General features: G+C 40.5%; 1 protein-coding gene across 1 annotated transcript; it reads left to right on the top strand.

Annotated features, from left to right (window-relative positions):
- The first annotated feature begins 4,029 nt into the window (after window positions 1-4,029).
- On the top strand, window positions 4,030-8,485 carry LOC140496823 (small ribosomal subunit protein eS1-like). The gene is made up of 2 exons (XM_072597097.1): window positions 4,030-4,257; window positions 7,634-8,485. Exons 1-2 carry the CDS (start codon window positions 4,045-4,047, stop codon window positions 8,435-8,437), a joined length of 1,017 nt encoding a protein of 338 aa, XP_072453198.1. The 5' UTR covers window positions 4,030-4,044; the 3' UTR covers window positions 8,438-8,485.
- Window positions 8,486-12,618: the final 4,133 nt, after the last annotated feature.

Below are 12,618 nucleotides of genomic sequence, written 5' to 3'. Positions count from 1 at the left end.
TGATGCTGGAGAAATAGGTTGGGATCCGGATTGTGTGCACATGCACGCACACACACACACATACACCCCCTCTTTCCTTATCTCCTTCCCATGAATCACATGGGTCTCAAGGGAAAAAATGCCTCATTTCCAAAACTCGCATATCAATTCTGCCTCTCTTTAGGCATCCAGTGTTCTCCCTGCCACTTAGGAGAGCCCCAGGATTGTCTAGAAACCTGGGTTATACAGAGTCTTTCCTATAACTTTGCAGTAATTTGGAGTGGTATTTCACTTTCATACCATTAAAGAGTAATTGAATCTAGGACAACATCCACTGTGTCCTAAGGAATAGTAGGAAACACACGGTGGTTGGAAGAGAGTCATTTCAGACTTTGCAGGATGAGTATCTTCTGAAGGGCAACTGTGGGAAGTATATGTGCACCAGAGAAGTCCATAGAGGTGTACTAAAAGACTGAGGAAATGGTTTGTCTGATAGCTTGAGTCTAGCACCACCTGGTGGACAAATTACACAGCACATTTCCAAAACAGGATAGAAGTTGAAATTTGATGTTTATGTTAGGGCAAGTGCCTGAAGTATCACTTGGCACACCCGTCGAGTGTGCATATAGTCTACACGCTGCCCACGCTTGCATATATAATGAGAAAGTAGGATTAAATAGCTGTTATATTCTCTTTCACCACTACAGCCTATGATTTTTGGACTTTAACTAAAGTGGGAGGCAGGTAAGGTGGAGATAGCCTTCAAAGCAAGATTATCATATTCCCCAAGGGGAGGGGAAATTTAGGGAGAATCTAGTTCCAACAACAAAAAAGAAAAGAAATACAAATCTTGATCCAGGCCGACATAAGGATAGGAACTGAAAGGGAAGAGGAAATGGGGAAGGGAAAAGAAGTATTTCTATCATCCCAAAGGCTAAGGCCTCCCACTGCATCCTGGACCATCTCCAGTGCTGGAGGAGAAAGTGAGGCTGGTGACTTGGCACAGCCTGTCCTCACTTAAATCCAATTCACTTGCATGTCCTGGCATCACCTTCCAGATGTCATGGTCCTCTCCAAGAACGAAGTACCAATAGCAGCAGCATTACATGCCACACATTGTACTAAGCATTTCGTAAATATCTCATTTGATCCTCGCAACAGCCCCAAAGGGAGGTGCTGTAATTATCTCTGTTTTACATTTGAGGAAACTGAGGCAAATGACTTGTCCAAGTCACACAGCTGTAAAAGTGTTTGAGGCCAGGTTAGAAAGTAGAGGTTCTGTCAGGAAATGGGGATGGGAAACACGAAGCTGAGAGGTCCAGTTCTTACTACATTGGTGTGAAAAAGCAGGGTTCATTAAAAAAACCCAACTATAACTTAGTAACTTTATTTTAATCCCATTTGCAAAGCGTGCTTACTTATGTTAACTCATTTGAGTCTCACAACAACCCTGTGAGTTAAGTGCTATTTATTATCCCAACTTATAGATAAGGAAACTGAAGCACTTTTAGTTTTCCATGATAGGAACAGTGGTATAAACCTTTTTAGAATCTGTCATTTACTCATTATAAGGAGTAGGATAGCAGAGAAGTTGGAAACTTGGTGGTTCCTATTCTTGAATACAACATATATAAACCTGTAGTGTGTAACGTAATCCTGTTACATTTCAGGTATGTTGCATTTGGCACATGTTAACATAGGGGACAAGGTATAACATGGCAGAACTGAGTTAGGGAAAGCTACAGTGAAAATGATGACTATAAGACCAGTAGAGGGAGCCATGAGCCAAGCTCGAGGATTCATTAGAAGGCTATCAAATGCGATGTTTGTAAAGCCCTTAGCACATGCTTGGCATATAAATATTAGCTTCTACTACTACTATCTTGAAACAGGGTAAGGGACCACATACTAAAACATAGAATCATAGTATTTCATACTGGAAAGAATCTCAAAGTTCACCTGGCCCAAACTCCCCATTTTATATGTGAGAAAACAAGCCCAGAGACTTTGACCTGCACAAGGTCATACAAATTAAAAACCAAACCAAAAATACAGACCAAATATACTGATTCCTAATTCCATGCTTCTCCCACTGCATGTAAAATTCCCTCTTACCAACCATGAAAAAAATTGTTCAGTAAAAACCAAAAAAATGAGATGAATTTTTAATTCTTGATGATAATTTAAGGTTTTAGATCCTAAGTCTAGTCGTAAAGGAGGCAGTACAGAGTATTAAAAAGACCTAAATATGAATCTTGGCTCTGCTATTCACCAGATGTGTGATTTTGGACAAGTCATTTTTCCCCTCCCTGACTCATTTACTTTATCTGTAAAAGAGTGATTGGGCTAGATCAGAGGTGTAAAAACACATTGGCTGCAGGTCTTGTGACCACACTCCCAGATTAAATGTAATTGGAAAATATGTAATAAATAAAAATACAACAAAACATAGATGATATGACATTAATATGAGGTTTTATGAGGTACAACCCTCAGGGTTCCTTATGTATGGTTTGGTGGCCCCTTTTTCTGTTTGAGTGTGACACCATTAGGCTAGATGATCTTTAAGGTCCATCTAGCACTGAAATTCTCTGATCTAAAAATACAAAACATAGATGGTGTTAATTTGTGGTTTTCTAAATCAATATGCAGCCTGTATATTTACATATTCACCTAAGAATTCCAAAGTACAAACATGTCAGTTATTTTCTACCATTTCTCCATATCTTAATGCATAAATTTTAAAATTCATTTACCAACATTCCAAAAAGTCAGTGCCCTGTTCAGAAAAAAATCATTTTTCTTTTACATGATCAACAGTGGAATATCTCCCTTTGAGCCACAAAAAGACAATTCCCAACATAAGAGAAAGGGGACAGCTCACTTACTGCAACAAAAAGAAAATTCCTCTGTTAATAGAAAATACCAAGAGAAAACAAGATTTTGAGGATCTCTCATCAAAGGCATGTATCACTCCCACCTGTTAGTTGCAGTTTAATCAGTGTTGGCCCTAAGGAAAGCTATGAAATATATAAAAGTTCTTCTAAAATCCTTCCACATAGTCTTTGATTTATTTTTAATTTATGGAGTTAAACAAGCATTTTCACAGCAGTCCAATAAAAAAGATGATTGTACATGAAACTGCTAATCTACTATGCACAATTTGCTGTTCCTTTCAGATACACAACAAAATTATCATGTAAATTTTTCTCCTCCTCCTCCCCCATGGCAACCACTTAAAATAACTCTAGACAATATAAAATACCTGGGAGTACAAATGGCAAAAAAACGCAGGAGCCATATAAATAAAATCATTTTTAAAAGTTTTTTTTATACAAATAAAATCAGATTTAAATACTGAAAAGATATAAATGGTTCATGGTAGGCAGGGCCAACATAATAAAAATGACAATTTTACCCAAATTCATTTATATATTCAATGCTATCCCAATTAAATTACCAAAAAATTATTTTGCTGAATTAGAAAAATAATAACAATTCATTTGGAAAAACAAAGTCAAGAATAATCAAGAGAAATCGCCCCACCCCAAAAAAAGGCTTAGCACCAGATCTTAAATTGTATTATAAGGCAATAATTATCAGAACTATCCAGCACTGGCTAAGAAATAGAAAAGTAGGTCAGCGGAATGGAGTAGACATACAATTTACAGCAAATATTTAAGACTTCGGAATAAAAATTCGCAGTCTTTTTAAAGAATTACCTCTTTTTTGGCACAGTACTGGAGGGGTTTGCCATTTCCTTCTCCAGCCCGTTTGACAGATGAGGAAACTGAGGCCAACAGGGTTAAAGGGTTTGTCCAGGGACACACGCACAGAACCCATCCCAGCTGCCCTCCCCCTCTATGCTTGCCCCGTACCCCTCTGGATGGTCCCCAGCGTCCCTTCCAGGCTCACCCTGTGATGTTGCGAGCTTGGTGCAGGGAGGAGGGCGCTGAACGAGGGGGAAACCCTCAAATCACTTTCTTCCACAGCCCCTAACGGGTGCAAAGGGGGCCAGCCCATTTCAAGGGTTAAACAATCGGTCCCTCTTTCTGGGGTGTGGCTATGTGCCGCCCCAGCTTCCGCAGACTAGGAGAGCTGGCCCGGAGCGACTGCTTCAGCGGGCTCCGGCGGCCACTCGCTTTGGACCCGTGCGGGAGGGCGTGGGGACAGACAGGCTTGCGACCCCGGGGCTCCCCCACCTTCCCCCAGCCCACTCACGATCGTTCTCTAAGGAAAGAGAAGGAAGGACAAAGAACCGGTGCTCCTGCCGAACAGGCAAGTTCTCAGTCTGGGGTAAAGTGGGTTTCGGAGAGATCTTTGGCAGGGGGCTCTGTCTCAGACCTGCCCGGCACTGGGAGGCAGTCTCAGGGGGCATGGAGGGGCATGGAGGGGGGTGGAGGGAAAGGAGACTGCCCAGACAAGCCCACTGAGCGTCCCTTTCTTCCGTGGGAAGGAGTGAGAAAGTCCAAAGAACTTTCTGGTAACTTTGAAGACCCACATGTGAAACTGAAATGAAGGATTTGTGGGTAAAAGGAAGGTTTGTTTTCCTATTCCTTTCTCTGCTATGGCACGGCAGCAAGTACTAATAATTATCATTGTTATTATAAACCAAAGCTATGTGATTTGTCCATGTGAAAGCATCCATGATTTATAATCTTGAGATCTGCTGATGTCTCAAGGTCTATTAAGCAACCAAAGCTGCCCAGCCCTCTGCGTCAAGCCAAACTGACTAAGGATAATAGGATAAGCTGCTAGTGGTGAGAGGTCCAAAAAAATGATCAATGAACAAATAAAATGTACATGTTGTATATATACATATGTGTGCATACACACATATCTTTCAGTCAGTCATGTCTGAATCTTTGTGACTCCCTTTGGGGTTTTCTTGCCAAAGACAATAGAGTGATTTGCCATTTCCTTCTCGAGCCCACTTTACAGATAAGGAAACTGAGACAAGTAAACCGGGGTTGAGTCACTTGCCCAAGGTCACACAGCTGACAGATGTCTGAATCTGGATGTGAACTCAGGTCTTCCTGACTCCAGACCTGAAGCTGTATCCACTGAGCCATCTAGCTGCCTATGTAGCATAGCTTAGTGAATAGGAACTTGGCTTCAACCTAGACGGCAGAAAAATTGGGGTTCAATTCCTGCCTCTGAAGTAAACTGGCAATGTGACCCTGTAACCTCTCAGTACCTCAGGCACTCTGAGACTAGAAGGTGCAGAGTATGATTTGGTAGGGAAATTTCCTCACTAAATGTCCTATACTATAGCAATGAAATCAAAGATGCAATTTAAAGAAAAAGAGCTGGTCATTGTACTGGTGGTACAAATAAAAAGAGGTGTCTTCCTCCACCTCTAGATAATCATGATGATGATGCTGATAGTAAAAAAGAACATTTGATCCTCACAACAACCCTGTGAGTTAAGTGTTATCATTATCCCCATTTTACAGATGAGGAAACTGAGACTGACAGAGGTTAGGTAACTTAACCAGTCATACAACTAGTCAGCATAGGAGGCAAGGTTCTAACTCAAGTAATACATGCTCTTTGGTTGATTGATTGGAGGTAATTCCTCTATTTAGATTCTAGAAGGTTATCCCAGGAAAATGAGATCTCTGACAGGATTTGCTAACTCCTACCAGTTTTTTGGTATAGGCTTTGAGGTGGACTTTGTGAATCTTAGCTCAGGACAGTCTAGTTAAGTGCAGAGAGAGTCATGACCAGAATGTTGGCCACAAGATGGGGAACCTTTGAGAACACAGCTGCTCACAAAGACCATCTATTAAGGTTTGGAGGGACTGTTATCTTCATCTGTGGGTGAATAAGTGGAAAGGGTAGCCACCCCAGTGAAATCACGGAGATTTTCCTTATGACAAAATCTTCTTATAGTCTCTTTAGATGAGATCCTTCACTTTTACTAAATTCCTTTCCTCAACGTATAGATGCCTAGCAAAATTCTATTTTGCCTCTTAAAGCCATATAGTTCCTAGACAGGCATGTTAGTGGAGTGTTGTCATCCCAGCTATTGGAAAAGCTATGGATCTTTTGAGTTTGACAGTTCTAAGCTGCTGTGTAATTAGCTGATCCTTAATATGGTGAATATCAGACCAGGGGGTGACTAGGTTGCCTAAAGAAGGGCAAATTGGCCCAGGTTCGAAACAGAGCATGTCAAAGATCCCAAGCCAGAGTGGGATAAAACCAAGGAGTAGTCCTTGAATTTCCAGCTTGGGCAAAATAAAGAGACTCAGTATTTTTTTTAAAAGCCAGATAATCTGCGGGCCTCTTTGATTAATATTTAAGGTGCCAAAGCATCATTCTCCTACAAGTTTCTTATTGCTATACATACTATCAATCTAGTATTAAACAAAGACTCACAGAATGCTGTCACTGAACTGTCAATTCCAGTTACAATTATCTGAATATGGGATTGTATAGTTTGGACCTACTCCACTCTCCCTGATGCGTAGATGATTTTAAGATGAAAGATATTTGAGTTCCATGTTTTTCCAAATTTGATATAGTGATAAAAATAGGATTTGTTGTTGTTCAGTTGTGTTCAACTCTTCATGACCCCATTTTGGGGTTTTCAAAGATACTGGAGTGGTTTGCCATTGCCTTCTCCAGCTCATTTTACAGATGAGGAAACTGAGGCAAACATTGTGAAATAACTTGCCCAGGATCACACAGCTAGTGTCTGAAGCTGGATATTAACCTAGCACTCTAGCCACTGCATCACTTAACTGCTCCAAAATTGAATTTTACTTTTGTAAAAAAAAAAATAAAGTATCTTATGTCTCAAAAATAAAGGAAAATATCTCATGACTTTGCTAAATAAAACTTTTCACTACCTACTTCACAAGGCCTTTATAAACTGTAAAGTGTTATATAAGTGTAAATAATCATTGAAGTGCAAATACACAAGTCAAGATTTTTTGGAGCAGCTAGGTGGTAAAGTGGATAGATCACTCACCCTGAAATCAGGAGGACCTGAGTTCAAATATGGCCTCAGGCACTTACTAGCTGTGTGACCCTGGGCAAGTCACTTAATTCTGTTTGCCTCAGTTTCCTCATCCGTAAAATGAGCTGGAGAAGGAAATGACCAACCACTTCAGCATCTTTGCCAATAAAACCCCAAATGGTGTCACAAAGAGTTGGACAGGACTTAACAAGATTTCTTAGTGAATTAAATTGTTTTTCCTTTTTGGGTGACAAAAGTTTTGCTTTTTTAACAGTACCAACTAAAATAGAAAGTAAAAGTAAAACTAGTTATGAAACTCAAAAATTTTGAAATTTACATATCACCTTCTTATTATTTGTCCTTCCTCCTCAAAGAGGACCATGACATCATGGAGGTGATGCCATGACATGCAAGTGAGTTGGATTTTAATGAGGGAGGACTGTGCAAAGTCACCAGCTCACTTTATCCCCCAGAGCCATCTGGATCCGATGGTAAGATACAGATCAGGAGGATTGGAGATGACCCTGGATCCAATGGGAGACTTTGGCCTTTTCAAGCTAAGTTCTTTAACAGGTCTCAATTTGACTCAGTGATTAAGACTAGATAAGAAATGAAACAAAGAATGACCTCTTTTATCTATTAAAAAAAAATTTTAAAAAAATTAAAAAAAATCAAGCTTTTGGCTTTCAGAGCGGGATCATGGCGGTGGGCAAGAATAAGCACCTCACCAAAGGCGGCAAAAAAGGAGCCAAGAAGAAAGTGGTGGATCCATTTTCAAAGAAGGATTGGTATGATGTAAAAGCACCAGCTATGTTCAACATCCGCAATATTGGCAAGACACTGGTCACAAGGACTCAAGGAACAAAAATTGCCTCTGATGGTCTCAAAGGTCGAGTTTTTGAAGTGAGCCTTGCTGATCTGCAGAATGATGAGGTGGCTTTTCGTAAGTTCAAGTTAATTACTGAAGATGTTCAGGGTAAAAATTGTTTGACTAATTTCCATGGAATGGACCTTACCCGGGACAAGATGTGCTCCATGGTCAAAAAGTGGCAGACCATGATTGAAGCCCATGTAGATGTCAAAACTACTGATGGGTACTTGCTCCGCCTCTTTTGTGTTGGTTTTACCAAAAAGCGCAACAACCAGATCCGTAAGACCTCTTATGCCCAGCACCAACAGGTTCGTCAAATTCATAAGAAAATGATGGAAATCATGACCCGAGAGGTGCAGACAAATGACTTGAAAGAAGTTGTCAATAAACTAATTCCAGACAGCATTGGAAAAGACACAGAAAAGGCTCGCCAGTCCATTTACCCTCTCCATGATGTATTTGTCCGAAAGGTCAAGATGCTCAAGAAGCCCAAATTTGAATTGGGAAAGCTCATGGAACTGCATGGTGAAGGTGGTGGCTCTGGAAAACCTTCAGGAGATGAAACGGGCACAAAAGTAGAGAGGGCTGATGGCTATGAACCACCAGTTCAAGAGTCTGTCTAAAATAAGAACTTTTAAAGATTGAAAAATAAAAATTTATCATTGTGAAAAAAAAATTAATCAATCTGGAAGGGAAAGACTTTCAGGATTTCTGACCAAAACAGAAACAATTGCTATTACGTTCACTCTTGGTTTCAAAAATTCTTGGGACCTTAATCTATTTACATGTAAAAAGTAAAACATAATCAGGTTTTTTTTTCAATTTATTGGAAAAAGTATCACTAAAATTTTATTTGGAATTTGAGTAGGGCAATTGAAAGAATGAAAAGGCTTGGTTTTATTAGAATGCTTAATTGTTTTCCTCACTTTAGATTAAAAGAATGAGTCTAGTGAGATACAGGTATGGGCTATGTTTGTATTCCTACCTAAAAGCAATTAATCATCATGTTCTATAAATCCAAGCGAGTTTCCCTATAAGACTAAAAAGTGGAAGAATTTGGGGAATATTCCTGTTTTCTGGTTTAGAGATAAAAATGTCATCAGTATAATTGAAGAAGTAATCCCAAAAGACATCCAGGAAGAGAAAGATTCTGAGGACATGGGTGTGGGGGAAGAGGTCAAATCAGTACTGAAAAAGTGGCAGGCTGAAAAAACATGACAGGAGGAAGGGAAAGACTGTTAACCATGAAACTATATAGCATATATTAGATACTTCCCATAAAAGATAAATAAATGATAAAACATCTTTTGGGCCATTCTGAAGCAAGAATTCACAAACAGTAGCAAATATATACATATATGTATACATATACATACACACATTTATATTTACATGCATACATATATAAATCTCTATCTGTGTCGTATATCTGTCATCTATATTTCATATATCTCTGAGATATTTATACACATATATCTCCAATACAGATATCTTATATATAATATAACCAAAACAGCTCCTGTATTTCTCCGTTATATATCCTATTTATACATATCCATGCATATGTATAACATACGTGTATATAAACATATATAACACATATTTGAGATATTATGTAGAGCCTGCCAAGATTTATACCCATGGTCCTTTATCCACTTCTCTGGGAAATGATATGATATGTGGGTGTGGGTGTAGGTGTTGAAGTCTTGCATAAGAATTAAAAAAGTTATTGGGCAAAAGTGGTTTATAATCCCTTCGTCAAAGAGAAGACCTTGACATGGGAGGAGAAAGGAGGACATGGGAAATGAATAGTTGGCTACACAACCAATATAGAAGAATGGGACTGAATGCATAGATGAATGAAAAGCAATTATTAAGTGCTACTATGTGCCTGGAACTCTGCTAATCATTTTGGATACAAATAGAGAAGCAAGACAGTTCCTGTTCTCGGGTCCTAATTGGCAGAAATAACATGGAAAGGAAGATTCGGTTGCAAGATAGATAGAAAAAACCCCTAAGCACAGGGTTCTTAGGGCATAGAGGCAGTTCAGATAGCAATATTTAGGAGGATCCTAAGACTTGGTGGTCATTTAGAAACAATGGCAGAGCAAGTGGTAAGGCCCAGGGGGTGCTCCATCTCACTGGAGGGACTACAATGGCTAAGTCCCTGATCGTCCAGTTGAGATGAACGGCCATGTCTACCTCAGCTCTGGGTGGGGCTGGAGTTGGCTGGACCTGAAGGCAAGAAGGAAGAAAGAAGGAAGAGCCAGGTTTCCTCCTTCTCTTCTCTAGCACTGCTACCTCTCTAGTATCATCACCTCAGGCCTTCATCACTGCAGCAAGCCTGCTGGAGGGTCTGTCTGCCTCAAGTCTCTCCTGACTCCAATCCATTCAGCATCCTCCATTCTGGAAATAATTAACAGAGGGAAGACATTGGAATTAACAGAGATTGAGGAAGGCTTCCCATGGGAGCTGGGATGTTAGTTGGGACTTAAAGGTATCTTGTTTGTAGAACACCAGAGAGGCCAGTGTCATTAGATCAAAAAGTACGTAGTGAAAAGTAAGGTGTAAGAAGACTGAAAGGTAGGAGGGGACAAGGTTAGGAAGGGATTTGGAAGGTAGAGATTTTATATTTGATCCTGGAAGTGGTAGGGAACCTATTATTGAGTAGTAGAGAGTGACATGGTGGGACCTGCACTTTAGGACAATCACTTTGGAAGCTGAGTGGAGGATGAATTGGAGTGGAGAGAGATTTGAGGCAGATACATCCACCAGCAGGATACTGCAGTAATCCAGATATGAGGTGATGAGAGTCTGTACTGGAGAGGTGGCAGCGTCAGAGGAGAGAAGGAAGAAACCCAGCTTCTACTTCACTTCAACCTTCGGGTCCAGTCAACTCCAGCCTCCCTGGAGCTGAGGGAGACATGGCCACTCATCCCAACTGGATGATCAGGGACTTACCCACTACAATCCTTCCAGCATTTCAGGCATGGAATTCTTGGCACATTCCTTAAGGGTAGAAACTGGTTTTTGCCTCTTTTTGCAATACCAGCTCTTAGCAAAGTCCCTGGCACATAGTAGGCATTTAATTCGTGCTTATTGACTGACTGACTGTGGGTATAGGAATAGGAATCAATATCAAGCTGGGATGGTAAATGGAAAAGAGGGCACTGGCAAGAAGGTTGGAGAAGAATTCCCCTACAATGCCTATTCTGCTGAGTATAGAATTTTAAGAAGACAGAAAAATGTGACTGGAAATTTTATACAAGAGGGTTTTAAATAGCATTTCCTCTAAAACCACTCCTAACTTCTCTATTTCTGTCAAGGGCACTTCTGCTGTGGTCTCCAGGGTTTGAAAACTGGGTATCTCCCACACCACCACACTCTCACTCACCACCATCCTCCCATATCCATGCAGTTGCAAATCTTACCAATTCCACTTCAACAGTATTCACGTCTATCCCCTCCTTTGAGGGGGATAGGTTGGAACCACAACCTCAATAGTCCCAGCCTCTCTCAGGGGTATTGAAATAGTAACTGAAGTGGTTTCCCCATATCTAGCCTCTCCCTTCTTCAAATCATTTTCCACACAGCTGAAATGTTTATATTCCTGAAACACAGATTCAGATATGGCACTCCCTCCCTCAAGAAGTTTCAATGGCTCCCTATTGCCCTCTTGTTAAAATAGATACTCCTCTGATTTGTCATTTAAAACCCTTCGCAGTCTAGCTCTAACCTAGCTTTCCGTGATGATTATATATTATTCACTCTTCCCCAGCACCCTCCTCCTCTTATGGTCCTGCCAAATTAGGCTGCCTGTTCTTTCTCATTAAAGGTGCTCTTCTATATAGACATATAGATAAATATAGATAGAAATGTCTCTCTATACACACATAAAATGTATATTATGGGTATACATTTCCATCTATATGTTTATATGTTTATAACTTGCAGTTGACTTTGATTTAAGGAAGGGAGGGCTGTGCAAGGTCATCAACCTGACTTTCTTCTCCTGAGCCATCTGGGTCCAATGACCTGATACTCACCAGGACGGCTGGAGATGCAGTGGGAGACCCTGGCCATTTAGGCTAAGGTCTTACCAGATTCTCACTTTGAACGAGATACGCCCATTCAAAGAATAGGCCTCTTTATGTAGTTACTCAAGGGATGACCCCTTTAATAAAAAAAATAATCAAACTGGGAGGGGAAGACCCTCAGGGTTCCTGGGTGAAAGAGAAACGGTTATGATTTAATATTTACATTTATTCTGTGCTAGGAGGGCGGGGACCTGTTGTCCAGTCTATGACTCCAGAGTGAATTGTGTTTAAGGCCTGATCTTTAAGCAAGAAATGTAGCCAGTAAACCCAAGGAGAAAGAGGCAGCTTTTGGTCATGGAAGTATACCTTCCCCTGGGCAGAGCACCTAGGCAAGGCGGGAGGGGAGGGGAGAGGAGGGGAAGGATCATCTTGATGTCATGGTCCTCTCCGAGAACCAAGGGCAAACACAACCTGTGAATGAGGAGCATCTCTTCTGCTCTCATCTCCACTCCTGTCCACTTCTCTCCTTCATTATTATTTTTTCTAGCTCCTGAGCTATGGTTCTGAGTGAATGTTCCCTCAGAATATGATGAACCTGGGAAGATTTTTATTGGCGGAAACCTTGGGTAGTTACTATGTGCAGGTGTTATATACAAGAGATGCAAACAAGGGTATACAACCAAAGACAAATATGAGTTGAAAAAAACTACAAGGATAGGGTTGTTGGGAAAGCTAAACTTCACACATGAAAAAATGTATAAGACAAG

Source organism: Notamacropus eugenii, chromosome 3, assembly GCF_028372415.1.
Source record: "Notamacropus eugenii isolate mMacEug1 chromosome 3, mMacEug1.pri_v2, whole genome shotgun sequence".
In the NCBI taxonomy this organism is placed as follows: domain Eukaryota; kingdom Metazoa; phylum Chordata; class Mammalia; order Diprotodontia; family Macropodidae; genus Notamacropus; species Notamacropus eugenii.
The sequence above is the reverse complement of the archived record's forward strand: the minus strand, read 5'-3'. Positions and strand labels throughout refer to the sequence as shown.

Coding starts and splice junctions, on each gene's coding strand:
- LOC140496823 (XM_072597097.1), top strand. CDS start 4,045: ATGTGCCGCCCCAGCTTCCGCAGACTAGGAGAGCTGGCCCGGAGCGAC. Junction 4,258..7,633: donor CCGGTGCTCCTGCCGAACAG/GCAAGTTCTCAG, acceptor TTTGGCTTTCAG/AGCGGGATCATGGCGGTGGG.